At 39.2% G+C, this 22,599-nt stretch overlaps 2 protein-coding genes across 3 annotated transcripts; both read right to left on the bottom strand.

The window, feature by feature from the left end:
- Positions 1-1,272: 1,272 nt before the first annotated feature.
- On the bottom strand, positions 1,273-14,679 carry epyc (epiphycan). The gene is made up of 10 exons (XM_068306949.1): positions 14,435-14,679; positions 11,724-11,921; positions 7,300-7,471; positions 6,543-6,965; positions 6,054-6,257; positions 5,129-5,260; positions 3,982-4,140; positions 3,673-3,875; positions 3,426-3,521; positions 1,273-2,282 (listed from the first exon to the last, which is right to left on the bottom strand). Exons 2-10 carry the CDS (start codon positions 11,913-11,915, stop codon positions 2,112-2,114), a joined length of 1,752 nt encoding a protein of 583 aa, XP_068163050.1. The 5' UTR covers positions 11,916-11,921; positions 14,435-14,679; the 3' UTR covers positions 1,273-2,111.
- Positions 14,680-16,176: 1,497 nt separating this feature from the next.
- kera (keratocan) lies at positions 16,177-22,336 on the bottom strand. Of its 2 annotated transcripts, none has more exons than XM_068307139.1 (3): positions 22,078-22,336; positions 17,422-18,296; positions 16,177-17,276 (listed from the first exon to the last, which is right to left on the bottom strand). In XM_068307139.1, the coding sequence occupies exons 2-3, from the start codon at positions 18,281-18,283 to the stop codon at positions 17,107-17,109; spliced, it is 1,032 nt and encodes a 343-aa protein (XP_068163240.1). In that variant the 5' UTR covers positions 18,284-18,296; positions 22,078-22,336; the 3' UTR covers positions 16,177-17,106. The 2 variants fall into 2 exon arrangements, with proteins under 2 accessions (XP_068163240.1, XP_068163241.1); XM_068307140.1 differs by lacking the exon at positions 22,078-22,336 and adding an exon at positions 19,323-19,381.
- Positions 22,337-22,599: the final 263 nt, after the last annotated feature.

The following is a 22,599-nucleotide window of genomic DNA, read 5'->3' as shown; positions in this document are numbered from 1 at the left end:
GTAGTGAGAGATACTGCCTTTGACGCCTCTGATTATAAAGTTAATGGTGACGCGCTGCATTCAAACAGAGAAGAAGTAGATAGGCTCCTTCTAAAGGAGGAACGACCTAGCAAGACGTATACCGAATGAATATTGAAATAATTATGTCAAAGTAGGTGCTCCATGTTTGCTACAGCCGTTTTTGAATGCAGACCTATGTAATTTTTTTTGTTTACTAAAATTTTTCTCTCTTACTCTGTTAGTGAATTTAAAACAGACTGACAACTTTGTGAAGCTGAGAGTTTCTAATAAACATCTCTGGAGGGAGAAACTCGGCCATGCGGCATGCGGGCATGGAGGTATGTCAGTGTAGTGCTGAATGGATATGAATGAGTAGAATGTATATTTATTAACTCCATTCAGATTTAAAAGATTTTTTTTCTTTCACCTTTTTCTGTTTTTCAAATACATGTTACGATTAGATTGTTACACAATAAATGAGAGTTGTGCATAACATAAAAAAAAAAGAATAGAGTAAAGAATAATAATGACAGTCATTTACCTTTTAGCAGCTGTCCCCATTGTTTTTTTCCCTCTTTGGTTCATGCGCTCCTATCTCACGATGCCGAACAACAGAGTGAATTCCAGTCCTCCTTTTGAACTTATCCAACCACCCACGCCATGCCTTAAACTCTTTAAACTTCCTTTTGTTTTAATAACGTGGCGATTGTAGATGCATTACGGCCATATTCTTTGGTGAGATCAACCAAAGGCATCCCTTTCTCATGCTTTCTATGATCTCTTGCTTTGTTTGTATGGACAAGAAATATTTGCGCAAAACTATCAGACTACCTCATGGGTCGAGTGCCGAATGCCGGAGACACTCCATAAACACCTCTAGCTCCACAGAGGTGGAGTGGCATCCCTCTTAGCCAATGAGATGCTAGGAAGATACGTAATGGGAGAGCAGCTATGAGAATGTTGCGTTCAGGAACATGTGAGAGATTCGACTATCAGCCGATACTGTGTTTTTATTCGAGTATCAGCCGATACTGTGCTTTTACATTACGTAAGTCGAAATTTCTTTCATAAGTAGAGGTAATATGTTCCTCCTGAGAAATTTCGTAAGTAGAAAATTTCGTAAGTAGAGACATTCGTAAGTAGAGGAATCACTGTACTTGTAGAAATTTTTTTACTCCGCCCACATTTGCTGCATCTTCATTCACATTTCCAAATGTGAACAAATTTCTAACTTTTCAATGAAACCATTGAGCCACTTTTATTTCAGAGAGGTCTTCAAAACAACTTTATTCACTTGTGGTTATTCCATACAGAGCACACATTAGCAAGCTTTTAGACTTATTCTTAACCCCATCCACAATCAAAATCAACAACCCCCCTCCCAAATCAAACAATAATCTGAATTTTATTGACTCTCAGGAGAGGAGTCTCTGGTTTAAGCTACTGTGCATGGTTAAAACATTACCTTTTTAAATGTAATGTACCAAATATTGCAGTTCCTGTAAAAAAAAATCTATTTTTATATTACAGTACAGACTTTACAACAAATGAGTGTTTAAATGCATTTTTTATTGCTTTAGCTACTCAGTCTGTCTTCCATTAAGCTCCAGCTTCAATAAGTTTACACTAGTATACATGTCCAGAAGTGTTAGATTTGTTCATTAATATTTATATTATTTTTTATTTTTACAAAACAAACATATTTAAAAAATATTACTGGTTGTTTTCTCTTGCCAGTCATGAACAGACACTGAACATTTGCCATTTGAGAGTTTTAAAATACTGATGTCTTTGAACGCCATCCATCAGTTACTCTTTATCAGGTTGGGGTGCGATTTGAGAATGTTCTTGTGTGTGTGTGTGTCTTTGCGTGCATAAATGTGTTTTGTTAGAACGAGAGAATGAATGTTTCAATGTGTCCATGTGTGTTTTGTTCGATCACCAGTATCTGATTGATAATTGATGTGTATTCATATACATAAGCAGTATTTGACAGATCTGAAACATCAATTAATTGAGGACGTTATAAATTGGATGCATGTCTGCCTGTGTGATTGTGTGTGTCAATATGTACAAAGATGTGTGCAGTGTGTAGATTTGTGTCTGTGTGGTTAAATAAGATCCCCGATGGGAATACGAGGCAGGCAGATGTAGGCCTGCGGGGTCCTGCTGAGGTTGATGGGGTTGCCGTCCAGACGGATGTCCTCCAGCGCATTCCTGATGTAGTTGAAATCTTTCAGGTTACAGAATGTGTCCTCGTGCATCATTTGAATATTGTTACGCTGCAATGGGAAATTTAGGATACACAATGAGATACTGTTGCCTGAGCTGTATGTAAAGGCAGCATTGACTGTATCATTTTTATTTGATTTCATGCACTTTAAAAGTTCAGTCATTCAAATTTGAAATAATTTGTTGGAATCCAAAATTGGACGAGGATTGATATTTTGGGAAAAAAAACATGTTCAAAAAACTATTGTCAGTTTATTCTTTGAGTAACTATTTTTTTTGTTAGGGTTGTATAGTAATAGAATCTCAAATTATGCAACATTGACAAAAAAAAATCAGGGTTGCATAGCGGTGGGCTGTGTCTGATGGCCTAACATAACCAGAAATCATGATAATATTTATGATAAAAAATAACTATATTTTTCAGCATTTTACTTTATACACACACACATTGGGATATAATATGACATGGGTCAACATTGGGTCAGTGTTCTATTTTTAGGTTAGAGAGGTTTTATCCAATCCGAATTCAGCTAGCTTGTGTTGCCAGGTTGAGTGAAACTTGTCCAGGGCCTTCACAATCTAGAATGGAGGTGTCCCTGCACTGTAAGAAAATGGGTACATAGAGTTCATAGATAAGATAGCCAATCAGATCACGAGTTGGGGACTCTGGGCATTCTAGCTGGCCTCACATTCACCTGACATGTAAGTGTCCTTTGATTGGATACTCACTCTGAGAAGGCAGCACTATGCAGATCCTTTTTGGTTAGAGTGCAGAGATTTAGCGGAGAAATCTGCATGGATTTTGAGCCTGGAAAATCTACTTGGTTTTGGCTCTCACAATGACTGAAGGAGGAGAAAACGAAGATTTTGTCGTCCAACCCCTGAACTAGCTAACCTGTCCAACCCTGGAAAAGGGTTTGTCCACCATTTCCAGACAACTAAATACAATTGGTGTCCATGGCTGACAGGCTGCCTTTTGTTTTAAAAGGTATGATTTGGTGTTTGGAGCCACGCTGGATATGTAAAGTCTGGACATACCGGTAGATTAGATTTTTTGTAATCCTGTACTTTAAATGGATTTACAAGTAATCTGATCCAAAACATCCTTGTGTTTATTGACATAACCATCCTGATATTATTTTTGCCTTTGCTTTATTTGGCGATGATGAGACGTGAGGTCAGAGCTGACCTACCTGTAGGTGTAGAGATCGCAGACTGTCTGGTAGAGGCACAGGGATGTAATCGAGGTGGTTGTCCGTTAGGTACAGGTACAGCAGACTCGTCATATCCTGTACACAATGGGAAAACTCATTGTTGACTCAATTAACATGACTGTATTTGTGTATAAGTCAATACTGTGGCAAAAAAGGAATGAAAATGTAAAGAGTAAGAATTTATCTACAACTAGCCATTTTATCAGCTTTTGGTGGATGAACATACTTTGAAGGCCTCATTGTGAATGCCCTTGGTGCCGATGTTGTTGTGACTGCCGTCGATCAGGGTCATTGTCTCGGGGAGAGCAGGCAGCTGTGAGACGTGATTTTCTCGAATCACCAGCTCCTCAAGCTGAGGCAGACCTAAAAATGCTGTGTCATCGATGGACGTTATCTCGTTGGCAGTCAAATCAATCCTCTTCAGCTTGTCTGAAAACAGCACAAATCACAAACGCTTGAATGCCTGATGTGCATCTATATATCTGGTTCCCTGTTCTGAGATCTTCATACACTTTCATTCAAACGAAAGGCATACTCATGAAGGCGAAGTCCGACTTGTTGATCTTGGTGATTCTGTTGTAGCGTGCGTAGAAGTGAGTGGTGTCTTTGGGAAGAGGTGGGACGCTGTCCAGTTTCAAGTCGTCACAGTAGACCGAACCACCAAGGCACGTGCACAACAAGCAAGTGGGCATACCTGGAGTGCATCAGTTGGAAGGAGTGAGACGGGAAAGTATGAGATGAAGGAAATCCATACAACATTAGTTCCCAGGCTGTTCAAACAAAATTCTGTAATGATTTCCGTGGTGACATACTTTATATTTATACCAATGCAACAAGGGCAAAGAGCACACTACAGAAAGGTCTCCAAAATAACATTTTATTCAGATCTGCCCCATACCAGGTTACTACCAACTCATTTCTTAACCGTGGAATCCTCCTGTTGAACTTTGTTTATTGTCAGAGTTCTCAACAATAATGGAGGATCCAGATTTATTTATTCCAGAAAAATCAAAGTTTTAGAAAATAACAACTTAATGAAGCCTTCTGAGAAGTTTGTAATTTATTTACATAAATTTGTATATATGAGCTTAAATTTGTATAATTTTTGCTAAATCTAATTTTTATTGCATGCAAAATGCAGAAGCATCCATCTGATTGTAAACATCAGGTTTTACAGAAAAAAATCTCACTTATGATGTAGAAATCTCGAAAATCCTGAAAGGCCAATTACATTAAATATGAAACATTTGGCATTAAAGGGTGGTTTTGACAGATGAAATTGGCTGTAACAGCTGATTATCTCAGCTACATGTTCGTGGCAGTGCCATGACTCACAACATATTGCTCAATCTAAATATATATTTTAATCTGTGCAATCTGTTATATTCCAATAAAAATGTGTGGTTTTTCTTCATGATTTTTCAAAAGGTAATAAACAATTTTTTACAAATTTTGTATTATGGGAAAAATCAATCTACATTTGTATCCGAATCCACCTCAAAATTGAAGAAACTCTTCCCTTGTCCAAGATTCACCCCTAAACAAAATCTCATCAAATTCAAATACTTTATACACATTTGTGGATATAAAGCATATATCTAACAACAGATCAAGATTCAGGGTAACACATGATCCAAAGGGCTGTGATGAAAACTTTGGTGCCTGTGTTGTTCAGTACTGACCTGTTCTGTCAACCACAGGCTCATCAGGCTCATCGGGTTCACCAGGCTCTGGTAAACCAGAACTCACAGACCCTTCTACAGTGCCAGTACCCTCCTGAGGGGTTTCTGGTGTGGGTGGAAGCAGCCCCTCCTCTTGTTAGAGAAAAGATTAGGTGTTAAAGAAAACGGTTAGATCAGCGTGGACATGGAACATGAGGTCTGGCAATCAGCAGCCCACTGTTTGCCATTGTAAATTAGCAGTGTTAACCAAATATGACATTTAACTGAAGAATAGACGTTAAATGAAAATATATTTTTTGTGTTAATGACATGAAACATGAACTGCTGAGGAGTTAAAAAGTACATTTGTTAGCAAGAACAACAACAACAACAAAAATATGATCATCACAAACTTTTGATTTTGTAGGATAATCCCAGCCCTGACTTCCTGTCATGAACATTTTGGGTTTTTTTCTATCCCTTTAAAAGCTTGAAGAAGCCTCTTGGATGAGAGGCGAAATGTCTTCAAGAAAGTTTCTTAAAGTACAGTGGATTGATTTAAACAGCTTTGGATATCCCTTTAATGCTTTGTTTCCATTCTGGCACCAACTTTCATGAGCTGGTTTTTCAGCTGTGGGAACATGGAGAACTGGTTTGTAGTTTGTAACTGGCTCTGACCTGTCCCTGGAACCGTGTCAATGAAAAAGACCTGAAGATGATGCCAATTCATTTGAGCTAAAATTGTTTGGTTCAGTGCATGAACAAAAAATATCATCTGCTGGTTTCTCTGTGGACTGATCTGCTGTGGATGAGCAGTAGAACTGATCTTGTTTGTAGTTGAAAGGATATATGCGTATGATGGTGTTTTCTTCCCCTGATACAACTAGAACTTTAATTTGTAACCTTAATTTAACATATTTCACACAAATCCAGTTTAGATACTGACCTTTATCAGTGTCAGGGACCAGAGTTACCTCAGGGACCTCTACATCTCCAGAAACAGAGACACCAGAATCTCCAGAGAACTCTGGCTCTCCAGATGTTTCGGGATCCCCAGAGGCCCCTGAGGTTCCTGAAGCTCCTGAGAATCCCCCAGAAGCACCTGATGCCTCGCTGGGGATAGTCTCGGGAATGAGGGGCAGCTCCTCCTCTTGTTAGAGCCAAGTGTTGGGGTTAGGAGACGTGAGATTAAAGAGGGTGAGAAAGACAATCAATCAAACTATTAACCAATCAATCTCACATTTTAGATGAAGACAAATGTTAAGAGAGCATGACACGGAAACAAAAACACATGGTGGAACAAATAAGTGAGATTATAAGCAAACAAATCAACATTTAACATAGTTAAATGGAATTTAAGATAATGAATGAGCATGAATCACACATAAACAGATCAGATAATTATGGCAGGCCTCTGGTCTTTAAAGGTACTAACCTCCAGATATCAATATTATCCTGGACTCATCAGAATCCCCAGAAACTTCCCCAGAGCTTCCAGAAACCCCCGGGATCAAGAGATCTCCTGAGAGCTCAGCACCAGACTCATCCCCAGACTCTCCAGAGCCAAAGTCCCCGGAGGGGATTCCTACTATATCCCCAGATCCTGAGAGATCTCCAGATATCAAGACATCCCCAGATATCACTACATCCCCAGATATCAAGATATCCCCAGATACCAAGAATTCCCCTGATTCCCCAGAGCTGAGGAGCTCCTCAGAATCTCCAGATACCAGGACAATATCTCCAGAAGTCCCAGAACCTCCAGACCCAGATTCTCCAGAAGCCCCAGACCCCATGGATCCCTCAAAATCTCCAGACACATGGAGGATATCAATGGGCGTCAGACGCAGCTCCACCTCTTGTTAGAGACAAGATTAGGTATTAATAAACAGACAAAGTGAAATGGATCAGTCAGATCTGGAGCTCACAGTTATGATTAGTTGGACATGATGATTAACAGCACACATTTAACCATTATCAGCTAGTTAAATGGAAGACATGCACATGGACAGGTGACTATTAAAGATGCAGAAGATGATGTTAGAGAGTGTAATAGTCTATCTTGGCTTTGGATGGTTTTCTCATAATGGGTGCTGCCTTTACTCCACGAGAGTAAGACCCTCACTAAAACCAGGTCATCGTTGACCGTCATGTGACTCTTGGGTTGATCAAAGGTTTGTGCTTTTTCAGACCTTTCTGTGTGTCTGGGCCCATGAGAACCCCAGATCCCCCTGAACCCTGAGGGGCGAGCTGGGGTGTCAAAGGCATCTCTTCCTCTTCTTCCTCCTCTTGTATTTGTTCTTCCAACGTGGCCTCAGGTACAGGATAGTTATAGTCAGGTGGGGCCAGTGTTCCAATCTCTATCTGAGGTAAAGACAATTTCACTGAGTCAAAAATGTAAAAATAAGTCCAACAACATATATCACACAGAAAATAGTTCACTTTAGTGTCCGGCATTTGATAGAAAGAGAGTGCCCCTGGTGCAGCCTCCAATGCCTTTCTTAACTATAGTGATGGTATGTTTATGTTTTATGGAAGAAAAGTGTACGGTTAGTGAATTCTTGGATGCAAATGAGAATCATATTGATAAATTAGGATTTGTTGTTCCAACGTGAACATGGCATGGGACTGAACTTGCTGTGTCATGCAGAAGAACGGGGTGTTTCCATCCCTTACATCAGCACCTGTGTTTGTTACAGACACTAGTGCTAGTATCAGGTGTACTATGTGACCATTTATTATAGTTAGCCTCTATGTTTGCAAGTTTCATTGGTGCAGTTCTACCATTTTCCAGAAGAGGGCAATAAACCTCCACACACAGTCACAGGTAACATTGACGTTCATGAATTCCAAAGACTAACTCAAGCCTGCTAGAAGGGAATGGTCCTTGTGGAACCAAGACTCACATGGTAGCTGCAAGAATTCTTATTTTACTGGTTTCAGATTTTAGCAACAATTATCAGATGACAAAGAGCCAAGAAGCATCCGAAATGAATGTGAAAAGATACAAGCCACATTAAGTCCAATCTTTATAATACAAAATGTACTGTAAGAAACCAAGAATCATGAAAAGACATTAAATGCATCAGTGCAGAGATGACCACCACTGAAAGTCACATTTTAAAGCTTGGCAGACATAGTTTTCAGTAAAACAAGGCAGGCCATTGAAAAGTCTCACGCAGTTAGCTTGCTGCAGCTCTCTCTTTCATATCCCTCTTTCCACTAAGCAAACATATACACCCAAGGGGAAAGAAGAGGTGAAAAACTGGCAACCAGAAACTACTGAAAAAAGCTCTGGAAACAGCATGGGAAAACAGTCTAGTGTACAGGGAGAGACGTTCGACGTAAGCATCCATCCAACACCAATGCTTGTGCTGTAGCACATAGCCTAGCAATCAGTAGATACATTCAGCAGGGGAACATTCTCACTGCTTTACCAGCTGCATTATGAACAAAACGACAGAATATCCAACAACTAGATGGGGAGCATTGGATAATCGCTTTAAAGGCCCAGTAAAACATGCGGAAAAATCATAGTCATGGCTTTTCGGGTCAAAGTGAAAGTAAAATTTATCTATTTAAGAAGTTATAGTAATGTGCATGTTGACTTTCTAGCTGCAACTTAATAAGAAGATTGATAAAGGTCATCTGTCTCACAATAACATCCCACTGGTTGGCAACCTCGCAGCAACAAGATACTGTATGAAGAAAGAGTCTGACAGTTCAAACCCAAAACCTTGCTTTTATACTTCTATTTTTTAAAAGAATTATACAAACAGTATGTATTGTGTCAGTAATCCTGGAAAGTTTTTTTACTGGAGTTGGCTCATAAATGGCACAGCTCACTTTCACTTCCTGTATTGTTGTCACATGGGTTTTGTCACCTCCCACCCCTTTATGAGACTAGTAGCAGGTTTTGAGTCATTCATTAGAATAAGAGTGAGCATGAGCTCAGATTATTACAAAGAAATTCACCTACACTTACCAGAATAAACACTGAATCTGTTTTTGTTTTTTAAGCAACATATCTTCCCAACATTATGATATAAAAATATGGAATCGGAAGAGTGCTAAATTATCTTGGAATATGCAGTTCTGCATCAAGCATATGAACGCTAGCAGATTAAAATGAGCTGCAAATCAAGTTTCAATTGTTTGACCATATCTGTTGTGTTGCTCTTTTTACATGCACTAGCAATAGTCTTCATGACCAGCGCCAATAGTTGGGAGACGTAATCAGAGATCAATGCATCATCTTTTTTTTAAAAATATAAAATTGTAAATAGACCTTTGGACAGAGCATTGATTGTGTTTCCCAACTATGATGAGTTAGGCAAACTGGCCAGCTTCATGTTAGTTACAAATGCTTGAGGGCAGTGTTGATTGTCTATTTGATGCAGGCAATGCCCTGTATTTTTTGGTTATTTTAAGACTATTGTGATAACTTACCAATTAGTGGATAAGGATGAGACATGTACATTGTTTTCATTTAGCTGATTCCCAAGTGGGACAAATAAAGTAGTATAGGTGTATAGGAGAAATGTTGACCTGATTCAACAGCAAAGCTGACAGCAGTTACAGAATTACAGGTAATTTTGTCAATACAGTCTTAATGACTGGGTTAGGGTATATCATGTGCAGCTGTAAATGTTATTTTGCACTGGCTTTTGTGTAAATAAAGTTAAACATTTAAATTGCCGGCTGTAATTAACTAAAACAACTTTTTTCACTGAAACTGGAGTCAAGGCAAAACAATGAAAAGCAACCTGAACGTGAAGCTAAGGTGATGCTAAAAGGGATCTGAAATCAGTGATTAAAGCATTTGCAAGACGTCCTTTTGTATGCAGCAGACTGAGGGAAATTTGCTTGTATAACACAGAAGATGAGCCTTCGTTCCTCTGAAAAGTGATAAGCCCTGAGGAGAAAGAACAGAAATACCAACAGACGGATGTTGGAAAGTTAGGAGTCAGCATTCCAGAGGCATGGAGCTCATCACCGCCTCATTTCTCGCCTGATATCTGATGTTTGTATGAATAAAATCCATTTAATCCTCACTCTTCTTGAGCACCCAGCCTATGAAGACCTACCCTTTCACTACATGGTGCCGTCAGCAAAATACGTCAGATCATTGCAATATGCAAGTCCTACCTAATGAGTGCTACAGATGAACTACTAGTCCTTAATACGGACTGGAAAGATTCTGGTAATTGTTCTGCCTCTCTTCTTCCTGCTCCTGATTCCCACAAAATCTGATGCATCAGGCTTTGCTATATCCATACATGTTTAATACAAAAGGCATTACCCAAGAGTAAAGACAAATGTCTCATGTAGTTTTCTCTACTATCTCTCTTTACTCCACAACTAATACCTGCAAAATCTACTTTTGGTTGAGGATTGGTCTTAGATAACAGTCATGGTATGAAGGCAATCCACATCAGGTTTTATTTAAAATTCTGGCCCACATGATGCCTGTTGAAAATTAAAGAATGCTTTGCCTTTGCTTTGCCTTTACGTCCTTGTCATGAATAAATGGGGAACATAGAATCCAAGGCTCACCATACTGATGTGATCTCCAGACTTGCCACATCACACTCAGCTTGAGCTGATTTAACAAATCTTCTGGACTTCATTATCTAATAGATAACTCTGCTGCCTCTCCTTTCTCTGTCTTTTGCTAGCTGTTATGTTCAGCAGAAAGTCAGTTAGTAAATCCCAAAGGGTACAGTAGTCCTTCAGTTTTGCTCAACTAACACAGGTTCTTTCACAATGTTTGACATGTATTGAGTATCAAGACAGAGCAAGTTAAACTCACAGAGAAACAATCCTGCAACAGCTTTATGAACAGACTCTATGTTCTGCTGGCTTGCCGTGGGAAAATTACACATCTGAGTTTCCTGTAATTGCCATGTATACCTACTATAGTTCCAAAATATGTAATCTGCACACCAAGGGATGTTTTTCATTTGCGAGCAAATGAAAAATATTTTTGTCATTGAAACACAAATGTTGCTGGAATACACACATTTAAGTCAGTCCAGATTCTGAGGAATTTAGCCTTGTTGAGATTCCGAGACATGGCTAACTAAGATTGAAAAGAGAAATGTGTTGGTCATAATAAGGCTGGAAAGCAGTTGAGATCAGCTGGATGTCTGTCTCTTCTGTGGACCTGATGACCTTGGTTCCAAACCAGCCAATTAATCAATGATAAGACGACACTGAGAACAAGGAAATCAAAGAGTTGTGACAGCCTGTGTGTTTTAAATATATGATGTTGGTATTGCGTCAGTAATATTTTTTGTCTGTCCTCATAGACAAATTGGTAAAATGAACATTACACTGTATTTCAATTATGAGATTAGGTAATCTATCGATGGACTATTGGTGATTTCTATGGGTAAAAAGCCCCAATAACAGCAGCAGCAATTGGCACTACTACTACCAAATGACCAAACACAAACCGTTGTTTTGACTTCAAATTCTCAGGAGGTGAAATGTGAAAAATTGTAATACATTACTCTTTTCATCAGTATGACTGGTGGAACTGTGCAATCAAAGAACAAACTGCTTTGGCCAGATATTTTCTCTTGAGCTTAATGATCGACCGATGAAGCCTTACCTGAGGATCGTCAATTGTCAGCCCGTCTTCATAGTCATAGAGATCCTGGTTTTCCAAATCTAAATTGTCTAGATCCACATCGTAGCTGACAGTGTCGTATGTGTCCAAGTCCACTTGTCGGGAAAATCGGGGGCTGGCCACCACGGCTTTGAGGACGAAGAGTCCCAGCATGAAGCGCACGAGCATCCTCATTGTCCACTTTGACACGAACAGAGAGATAAAGTCAAAGGGGAAATGCATTTGTAGGTTTACAATAAAGATGTAGTGCAGGTCCTTGCATGAAAATTTTAATGTAACAAAATGAATTTTCCATTACTATAGTCAGCTATTTATTGTCATTTGTTACCTTGTGTAGTTGAAAAAAACCCCGGAAAATATTCAGATCTTCAAATACTAATATTGCAGATGTTGTGGTATTGTCCTATTATACAACAATGGGTGCACTTCACTTGTGCATGCCTTCATGATACTTGATACTATTACTATTGCACATGTTACAGACTAGATCTTATTAAATCACCGAATTAATCACAGGGGCACTGACACTTTGAGGAATCACAATATGCATGGCCTTCTACCTGGTTGCATTAGGGAGCTAACTGTTCCAGAGAAGCAATCTTGGCACAAGTCAGTGCTTGCTTATGGAGTGTCAAAGGTTGGAAAGGTTTAAAGAATCCTGACATCTGCACAGCTGAACTGTTCCAAACAGTCTACCTTCAGCTTGTAGGATTTGTGGGTAATTGTTTTAAAGGTATTCGAAGGAGAATGAATCTGAGGTTTCTTGTTTTCCAATAAAACTCTGTTACAAAGTTTCATTTGCATTCCAGTGTTTTTGGCTAACACTTCAATATTTTCCTTAATCACACCAAAAAGACAACCACTTTCTGTATTTCTTCTAAGGTATGCATGTATGAATTTCACCAAGTGCAGCTCTACTGTGCACTGCTGTGCCCCAGCGAACTGCTCTTCATAATCTTGTTCTTTTCCTCAGCAGCAAAAATCTGCTGAGCTTTGAGGGTCATTAAGTTTATGAGCATGAATCAATGGGCACGTGCTAATGAGATTAGCATATGTTGACTACTATTAGCACAACTGGCATCAGGTGTAGATTTCAATCAAGTGTCCCTTGGGAAAATCATGGCACATTAACAGCTGATCTGAAATAGACAGTGTCAAGCATAAAGAGAGACCCAAAGGCTGGGTCAGAGAAACGGAGAGCAAGGGAAGAGAAGAAGAGCTGAAAAGTGTGAGATGGAGAGAGACGCGGACAAGATGCTGGCCCTCAGGGTTGCATGGAGAGAATGAGGAAAGAGGATAAGACTCAATCATAGAGAGAGAGAGAGAGAGAGAGAGAGAGAGAGAGAGAGAGAGAGGTTTCTAAGCTAACTTGACCTCTCACCCTTTACAGAGGGTCTTTATGAGGCCCAGCCACTGACTGTCTCAACACTCAAACTCCAAATTCCTCCGAGGTTTGTGGACAGGATGGCAGTGAGTTACAGCTGCAAGGAAAAGCTTCATTTACACACACACACACACACACACACACACACACACACACACACACACACACACACACACACACACACACACACACACACACACACACACACTCACACTCACACACTTGGAAAGACACATCATCACACAGATGCACGTTCTTAACACACGTATCTTTCATCAAGAAACCTCCGCTGCTATTTTTGAAATGAGGACAGATTCAAAAAATACACCTTCATGAGTAATTTAAGTTATGAATCTAATCTCTTGTTGGAAGGAGAAACTAGTCATCCAAATCAATCCTGCCATTGTCTTTTGGACATGTCCAAAACTGACTGAGTGAAGCCTACTGAGAAACAGGTATCGGTTGAGAAAGTATCTTTAGTGAAATTGACTTTGTCATGAGGCTATGAAATCCACATGGTCACACTGAAAGAGGGACTATACTTAAGACAGAGGTGTGCTTTTATGCAGGTCATCACAGCGCGCAGTGTGTGGAAGCTGTGTATGTGCGTCGCCTCTGGACTACCTCAGTGTTATGTTTGGCTCCGTGTAGGGCATTCCTGATATCCAATGATTCTATTTTTTTTTTCTTGGAAAGCCACAAACAAACCTGACAGACGTCCCTTTGCAACAACATACAGAAAATGGCAACTTGGTGTATTTTTTGAAGATTAGAAAAAAAAAAACCGCCCTAAGTGATATAGGTGAAAAAATAAATAAAATTCCTTTCTGAGTGAAAAATTATTTTAAAAAATGAAGAGATATAAGTTTCTGCAAATCATCAGCATAAATGGACAAAAAACATTTAAGAATTTTTAAACTCTCAAGTGAAAATTCATCTAGCTTTATTGGATATTGTATCAAAAGAATCTAATGCTGGAGCTGTCAAGACTGCAAAGTAAGGCTATATCACCAAGGTTGTCGCTTATCCAAAAAACACCTGTTGAACACTCGCACATGAATCTACAGCATCTTAAAAAACTACCAGCCTACTTATCACAACCACTGAGAATGCCAAATGGACCCAAGGCTCCCAAAGCAAATTCCTGAGAGAAAATAAAGCAGCTGCACCACCAACCAATTAGCCCAGTGGCCTCAGCAAACCCTGAGAAGCAGTGTTTTCGGAGGGGCTCGTCCGGCTGCTGCCCGTCTAATCTCCTGCACCAGAGATCCATTGAGCCAGCATGATAGATAGCCTCAGGAACGCTTACCTCTGTCTCCTGCTTTCCCGAATGGTCCCTTCAGCCGTGATGGAGATGCTGAGGGCTCCGGGACTCGGCCAATGGTGAGAGGTCGTGCAGGGTGCCTTGGAGAGGGAGGGTGGGTGTGTAAAAAAAAATGTGTGTGTGAGAATGTACAAGTGTGTAGCTGTGTGTATGTGTTGGTCTGTGCGCTCTGGCAGACCTGAGTGCCCTGCCGCTTATGTGTCAGGGTAGGCACTGAGACCGATTGGACCGGAGGAGATTGCTTTTGGTCACTTGGAGTGCACCCACCCCACGCTGTACACACACATGCACTACCCTCTCAAACACAAAACACACATAGATGTTCGGACGTTACACACAGAGAGGGGAAGAGAGGGGAAAGGTCCTCCAATGGCAAAATACCCCTTTATCCCTGACAAGTGTATTTATTTTTCTAAGAGTGTGACTCAATCAGACTGAAATATTTGTACATTTCCTGGGGTGAGACTTTGGCATGAGTTGCTTTCATGTATGAGGGGATCCACAAGGCCTTTGTACACAATGAATCCTCTGTGAGGAGCCCCTGTTAGTGTGCCACTGAGAGGAAGTCCACGTTTGGAAGAAGGCCTCTGCCCTCCCTACTGGTTGGAGTATGACTGTGAATGAACTGATGTATGTCACAGAGAAAAAGAGCAAAGCCAACTGGTTGTTGTGATGGTGATATCAAAAAGAATCTACATGAACTAAAACCCTAAAAGATCTTCAGAGTCCATTGTCAAAGCAAACAAACAAACAAACAAAAAGAAAGTATACTTACAACTACAGGTTAGTTCTATGGGCCAGTTTGATTTGGCCATGATTTTGTGTCAACCTGCCCACCCCTCTCTCTCACGGTAACTCTACACCTTTTGACGATTGAGGGGGAAAGGACACAGTGAGAGTGCCCGACATCCTTCCACACCTGCCATTTTAGCTGGGATTTATATCCAAGGCACTTGTTCTGCCAAGCACTGTCAAAAGGCAAAAGAGCGAATAGCAATTTACACAAAATATACCTTGACATAATGATTCTCTCAGTATACTTCAGTACAATGATTTGTAACTCTGTATAGGCATTGATGTATTAATAACCAGTGAGATAAAAAGGCAACATGGACTATATTTCGGGGTGTGTGAATTCTAGACTTATCAAATTAATCAGTTAATTCAAATTTCTGGTTTTGTTTTGTCTGACTAAAAATGACTAGTTAGTGAAAATTGAGTTATTAGAGATTATACAGAGGTCAGTATGCAAACTCTAGGTTTCCACTGATCATTATTATTATAAAATTGAATACAGTATCTGTTTTGCTATTTTTTTAAGCAAAAAATAGTAATCGTTCATAACTTTTTTTTTTGTGAAAAAAATAATTACATTTTACAACATACTGTATATCAGAGGTGTTTTTGGAGTATATCAATAGTTATAGACAGCCTGAAAGTTTTTGGTGTTCAGAAGGATTGAAATTGTGGAATTTTTTGGGATGGAGAGCGCAGAGACTGATAAAATTAATTGGTGAGTCTGTGATAACTCAGTATTGAAGAACTAAAGTTGAAACAAAACTATATTTGGAGATACAACTAAATAATTAATTCACACTGAAAGTATGTGGATGATGATCTACTTTATATTCCATTTCTAAGATATGGCTTGTGTTCATATTTAGATAAATTTCATGCAGGGTGCTCTCCCAAACAAAACAAAAGAAAAAATCAGTCTGGGTCACATGCACATTTTAAGAAATTTAATTCAATTGAAATCTTTTGCCCTCTATTCTCAAAGAATTACCAAAATAAAAAACCCATTGGCAAAAAGTTATCACATTTATTTTCTAAACAAAACATTACAGAAAACAATTATGAATATCCACAAGACTGTCAGCTTTCTATTCATTTTCCTACATTACTAAATAGAAATAAATTGCCAACAGTAGATAGTATTTAGAGTAATTTTAAAAGTTTTTTAAAAAAAGAAGAGGGAAACAGGACTGATGTAGCATAAATTTTGATTCAAGTCAACGATATAAAACTGGGGTTTTCTTGAAATAAAAGCAAAACTTTCCAATTTTTGTGATACATCAATACGTCTGCCTTCTGCTAAAGGAAGTATGTTGACTATGGATCTGGAAAACCTTCATGTATTAATACTGGAATATACTGTCCTCCTATTTAAATCAATGTTTTAATCACTGTCATGCATAAGTATACGGTAATCAGTTCATTGTTAATTGTACATTCATGAAGTTGATTTTTATCAACATAAGGCACAACTAGTGGTAAACAGACTTTCAACGTCTAAAAGCTTTTGACCCATTCTTCTCTTCATAATTTTGTATTTTCTCTTAAATCACACACACACACACACACACACACACACACACACACACACACACCACACACACACACACACACACACACACACACACACACACACACACACTAGAAAGTTTTACAAACGTCACAGCAATGAAACAAGTTGATGCAAACCAGCTAATGCTGGTTTGAGCTTGATCTTCACAATCATGCAAATATCATAATAAATCATAATTTTTCTTGCATGGATTCAGCCATCTCATTTATCAAAGAATCGTCCACATGAACAAATCATCAGATGTACTCATTTAGAGTAAGCTTATTAGATAATGATGACTTTAGATTGCTTATATGACAATGGACCTCAGGAGACGGAAGCACAGAATGACATCCCTGGGAATTGGTGGTTTAATTTCATTGCCATCCAGTCTGAGATAGCGTAGTTGAGGAACACTATCGTTGATGAAGTCGTCAACGGTGTCAATAGATACAGGACAGATGTTGGAACCATCTACCGCTGTAAATGCAGAAAGGAAAAAACGTAAGACTTGGTGCTAAATCCTATTTAACAGATGCATAATAAACACAAGCGTCTACAGTTCAAAGTATTTACTAGGATCATTAATAATTAGTGCATATATCAGGGAAGTCTCAAGACTTACTTTTGATACTGTTGTGGTCAAGGTGAAGGTGCTCAAGACCTGAGGAAATGTCAGGAACCTCCGTCAACTGATTGTGGGACAGCTGTAAGTCCAAAATACTGGACACATTAAAAACATTTTTGGGTATCCCATTGCTGTTAAGCTTGTTGTAGTTGAGCCTTATAAATGCCACTTTTGGTAAACCTTTGAAGTAGCCAGCAGGGATCTTCTCAATATTGTTGCCATCAAGGAAAAGCTGGGTGGTGGTAGAAGGTAGGCCAAGAGGCATGCTGCTCAGCTGGTTCTTGGCTAGATTAATTTGTACCAGGTTGTTTAGACCCTTCAGATTCACCTCAGTTACGGCATCATCCATCAACTTGTTCCCCTGGAGGTCCAAGAGGCTAAGTTTACCCACACCAACAAAGACACCAGCAGGGATCTTGGAGATACGATTGCGAGAGAGGCGTAGCTGTTCCAAGCTGGTTGGTAGAGGTGATGGCACAGAAGAAAGAAGGTTGTCATCCATGTAGAGGTGTGCCAGGTGAGACATTCCACTTATGGCACCTGCTTCTACTCCCTCACTGGTGATTTTGTTACGGTTCAGGTTCAGCCAGCGCAGTGATGTGGCATTTCGTAGGGCATCTGCTGACAGAACCTCAATATTGTTGTTTTGAAGGTAGAGATACCATGTATGTGGAGGGATTTGAGGAATACTCTTTAGGCCTTTATTGTCACAGTAGACGGCATGGGGAAAGTTGGGTGGGCAGCGACATTCCTTAGGACAGGCTTGCAGCTGTGCCAAATATTCTTCGTAAGGCATGTCCTGGCTGAGAACTGTCCCAACCAGGAGCACAATGCAAAAGAGGTTTGGGAGCTGTGCCATTTTGCTGTTCGACCTATGATGGAGAGAAAGTCGAAAAAACATTGTAAAAAGCTGTGGAATGAGATCTGGAGAATTACTCATACCTTAGTACAGCAATGGTGAAATAAACTGGAATTCTCTAGACATCCATGTTAACGAGGATGACAAAATACCATCTACCCTCCAGACATATAACATTTAGGTCGATAAAATTCTGTGGATCATGTGGCATTAGATGCAAAAAAAAAGTTGGAAAATCAGCCAAAACTACCAGCGTATGTGGCCTATTGTACGAATAATGTTATCATTGTTACATTCAATAACATATGCCCGGAGAGCCATGCAACCTGCTCTTTCCAGGTCATTACTTTGCATGCCAATGACAAGTAAAGCTTCAAAGACAGGATGCAGAGCCAGGCCAGCTTAACTTGCATTAGAACAACAGCAAAGCTTAGACCTTAACACGATGCATGACAGTTGTAAGATGCATGCTATTCAACAGGTTGTTTGCAACATGCATGGCTAAGTCTGCCACTGAAGTCATTTTGTCTAAGACTGTATGATCACAAAATGATGAAACAAGAAAACATCCACACATTCAGGTACACACTGAACAAATTCATTTGAAAAGAGCACCCTTCCAATAATTCTGGGCATAGGCAGACAGACTTGGGAGTGCTGCACACACAAAGATTGGAAAGTAGAAATCTCTGAAATGAGCTTCCCATTCCTTCTTTATCCATCTTATATAGCACTACTCCATTATTTTCAGTTATTGGGTGCCTGTTTAAGTTCTTAATTTATTCACTGTTTCTCAGGAACTTATTTCAAGTAGCCCATGCTTTTTGCTGCAAGTTTACTGCAAATCAAAGATAAAGTCAGCACACGTGTTTTTGAGGATGTGCTCATGCTTTCTTGCTATATAAGGCTCAAAACGTCTCGAGCCTGCCTTAAGGTACCATATGTGGTACAAATAATCAAGGAATGATTCTGTGTAGCTAAAACCCAAGAACTCAAGTTGAGTACTTGGGTTTCTTCAATCTCCAAAAACCCAGCTTACCTTAAAATCTGTAGGTTCCTTCTTGGCTATATCTCTTCCCGGTTACTTATCAAGGATAGTCCCAAATGATGAGACTGTGCCTTAGACTGCCCTGTATTTGTACCACTTGTATTTTCATTCACCGTGTGCCAACCTGTAACTCAGTCTGACACTAAAGCTCCTCCTGACCAATCAGATTCACCTCAGATCAAACGTCAAACGTGGTGTGTAGTGTGCTAAACCGTTTTGGTACTTGAGACATGGCCCACTTAGAAACAGGCTAATGCAAGCCTACCTGCTCTTTGTTTGCTAACTCCCACATGTACAACCCTTCCCCTGTTGGTTGACATGTTTGAGCTCTCTTTAACTAGACTCACAAATCTGTTTGAGACTTTAGTGCCCTTTGTACTAATTTTGTTTAGTCTGTTCTTTGCGATCAGGATTAATTAATCTTCTTACTGTGAGTTATTATGTCTAACAGTGTTTGGAACCAGCTATGACTGAGGGATAAACAAAAAGTACACTAAAACAAAGTAATTATAAGGAGGCATCAATTTTAGATTTATGAGTATCCAGTAAGAGACCATCAAGCTTGTCTAAAATGATTTTAGGAACATGATTAGCTTGATTTATAATAAGTAGGAAAATTTCACCTACAATTGATAAACATTGTATTTATAATTTATTTCTGAGCACACAGCTCTCACCATGGTCACTGTTAATCCTACATTTATGGCAAAACACTTTTAAGATGCTGATGAGCAACAGTATTTGGATGCAAGCTCTACAAGTCATCACAGAGCGTAGAGCATTTTTCTGAAACAGTCCTCATGCATATACTGCATGTTGGTTTGCTGCACAGTCAGTACAGTAATATTAACACAATAATACTGTACATTTATCAGTAACTTCATTTATATTCAGAAGATATTTAATATATTTTTCTTGGTAAATAATAATTTTGATGATGTCAGATTTAATTGTTAAGAAAGAAAACATATTGTACTTGCTAAAGCATCAAGTACAATACATTGTCTTCAGACATGAGATGTAATGCTGTTATCGAAAAGAAGCCAGCCTTAATCTGTAGGGATTGTTTGCATGCTGCTGTGTAGACCTCAACTAGTGTCAGGTGACCTTTGAACATGCCAGCATGAGGTTGCACTAATTTCCAGTGATGACGGCAAAGGCTTGAATGCTGCAGGATAATCCCAGCTGAGTTGTGTGAGGATAGAATCAACACTTATCCACAGTCAGCCATGCAATCCCATTACAGCTCCTCTTGTGTTTGCCAATGTGCACTTGTGAACAGTGTTCACTTCCCTACACATGAGCGTAATCTTGTGTGATCATTTATACAGCCACACTGAGTACAGCACATGTTTATGGAACTTTGCGTCAAAGACTCGATATATGAGGCACATCCTTGCATAGTTAACTGTACAGTCCTAATAAGATTGGCTTGTTGGCTGATTCAACGGAAGTCTATATATGTTTATCTAATAAAGAAAGCAACCAAGTTAGTTATTTCATTTGCTTGTTATTGAAAAGTAAAAGCTGTAAGGCTGCAGATGCTGCTTGGTATGCCACTTAGTCTGTTAAGCAACAATAAGGCTGGCTGCCAATCCCTTTAACAAGTGTGCATCAGTCTTTCTATTATTGTGGCCAACAAACAAACTTGTTTTGGAATGAAAACCATTGTCCATTCTGAAAAGTTTCAAAACATTATGGACAGGAGGTTCAAAACACTGCAAAAGTTGTGAACTAGTCAAAATGCCAGTTTGGATAACTTCAGAGATCAACAGGTTTATATATAGCAGGTAATAGTATATTGATCAGATGTGCAGCCAGGTGAGGTTCAGTGATTCAACAATTAAGGCTGTGGTGAAGATCACACACATTTTTAAATGATATAAAACATGGGCTGCACATTTCATAAAACAATTTTTGAGATACAGTATTAAGTTTATTTGTAACGGATTTGATTCTGTTTTAATTTCCTTACAGTGTTTGTAGGGCTCATCAGTGTGAATACATTTGAAATTCAAATCCTCAAAATAAAACTGATTTAATAAGAATACCTAACACCATTACAATTACAACACAACACGTATTTATAATAAATGCTAAGATTTAAGTATTACATCTGTAGAAAATTGCAAGTCATGGCTTCACAGATCTCTGCAAGCTGGAACTACAATTTGCCTGAGAAACTAAAGAGAAACACGTGTAAAGGAATATAATAATAATAATTTCCTGCCAGCAGCTTTGAATGTGAGCCTACCAATTGTATTTTCTCTGCATTGATTTTGCAGGATCAGTTCCAGCTGAGGGCTTTTCTAAAATCCACTTCATGACTTTGAAACATTTAGAAGAGTTTGCATGGCATTCTGTATCCAGTACAGAGAAAGTGGCAGTGTTTAAAGATAATTATCATGTGGAAAAGCACCGGCTTGTCAGTAAAAGTGGCTTTCCACAAGGAGAGAGTCCTTTGTACTGTCACAGCTTATTTTACTTAGTACATTTTTCTACAGTATATTTTTTGTAAATTGATTGATTACAAAATTGTCTTTGAATTTATATGTAATAGTAAGGGACAGTAATACAGTAGTAAAGGATCCTACTGTAATTCACTAAAATAAATAAAATGACCCATGCAATTAAAATCTGGATCCTTCATTAGTGTTACCTAAACACAAGTCAAACCAGATGTAAACCAGCTGAAAACACATCACACCCTCTTCTCTCTAACAGATTTTTGATAAATCCTCATTACCTGCTTCTCCAGCTGGTGTGAATGGTCTGAATGCAGCCAGGTGAAGTTCCGTTCCTCCTTTTCTTCAGGGATTAACTCTGATGATTGTCCACAGTAAACAACAACTCTTAACAGCTCTTAGCCAGCACAGGTAGCTTTACAGTATTCTATATTGTTATTGGCTTGAGAATGGAGCTTGTGTTGTCGGTGGAAAGATGATAGTGTGTGAGTTGGGAGGTCCTTTGAGAGAGTGGTGCTTACTGCCCTACCAGCCCAGCTGTTTTTTTTGCCCACCTCTTTCATTGTGTCTCCTTTTTTTTGTAGACACTGAAGTCATCAGGTTTGAGGGTCACTCCACCCAACTGCTGTTGGGGGTGGGAGTGGGTGTTTGACTCATTTCAGCTGATAGACTAACTGTGCTAACTGGGCTGCTAGATGGGGTTAGAGATGAGCTGAAATGGCTTTTAATGCCAAACAATTTTCTTAAACTTCTTTTTTTGTTTTTATTTTTTATCATTCCTATTGTTAATAATATATTGATTA

The sequence above is a fragment of the Antennarius striatus genome, chromosome 22 (genome assembly GCF_040054535.1).
Source record: "Antennarius striatus isolate MH-2024 chromosome 22, ASM4005453v1, whole genome shotgun sequence".
Classification (NCBI taxonomy): Eukaryota; Metazoa; Chordata; class Actinopteri; order Lophiiformes; family Antennariidae; genus Antennarius; species Antennarius striatus.
The sequence above is the reverse complement of the archived record's forward strand: the minus strand, read 5'-3'. Positions and strand labels throughout refer to the sequence as shown.

Coding starts and splice junctions, on each gene's coding strand:
- epyc (XM_068306949.1), bottom strand. CDS start 11,915: ATGAGGATGCTCGTGCGCTTCATGCTGGGACTCTTCGTCCTCAAAGCC. Junction 6,258..6,542: donor GATAATATTGATATCTGGAG/GTTAGTACCTTT, acceptor GGCTCTAACAAG/AGGAGGAGCTGCCCCTCATT. Junction 2,283..3,425: donor TGCGATCTCTACACCTACAG/GTAGGTCAGCTC, acceptor TTCCCATTGCAG/CGTAACAATATTCAAATGAT.
- kera (XM_068307139.1), bottom strand. CDS start 18,283: ATGGCACAGCTCCCAAACCTCTTTTGCATTGTGCTCCTGGTTGGGACA. Junction 17,277..17,421: donor TGACCACAACAGTATCAAAA/GTAAGTCTTGAG, acceptor CTGCATTTACAG/CGGTAGATGGTTCCAACATC.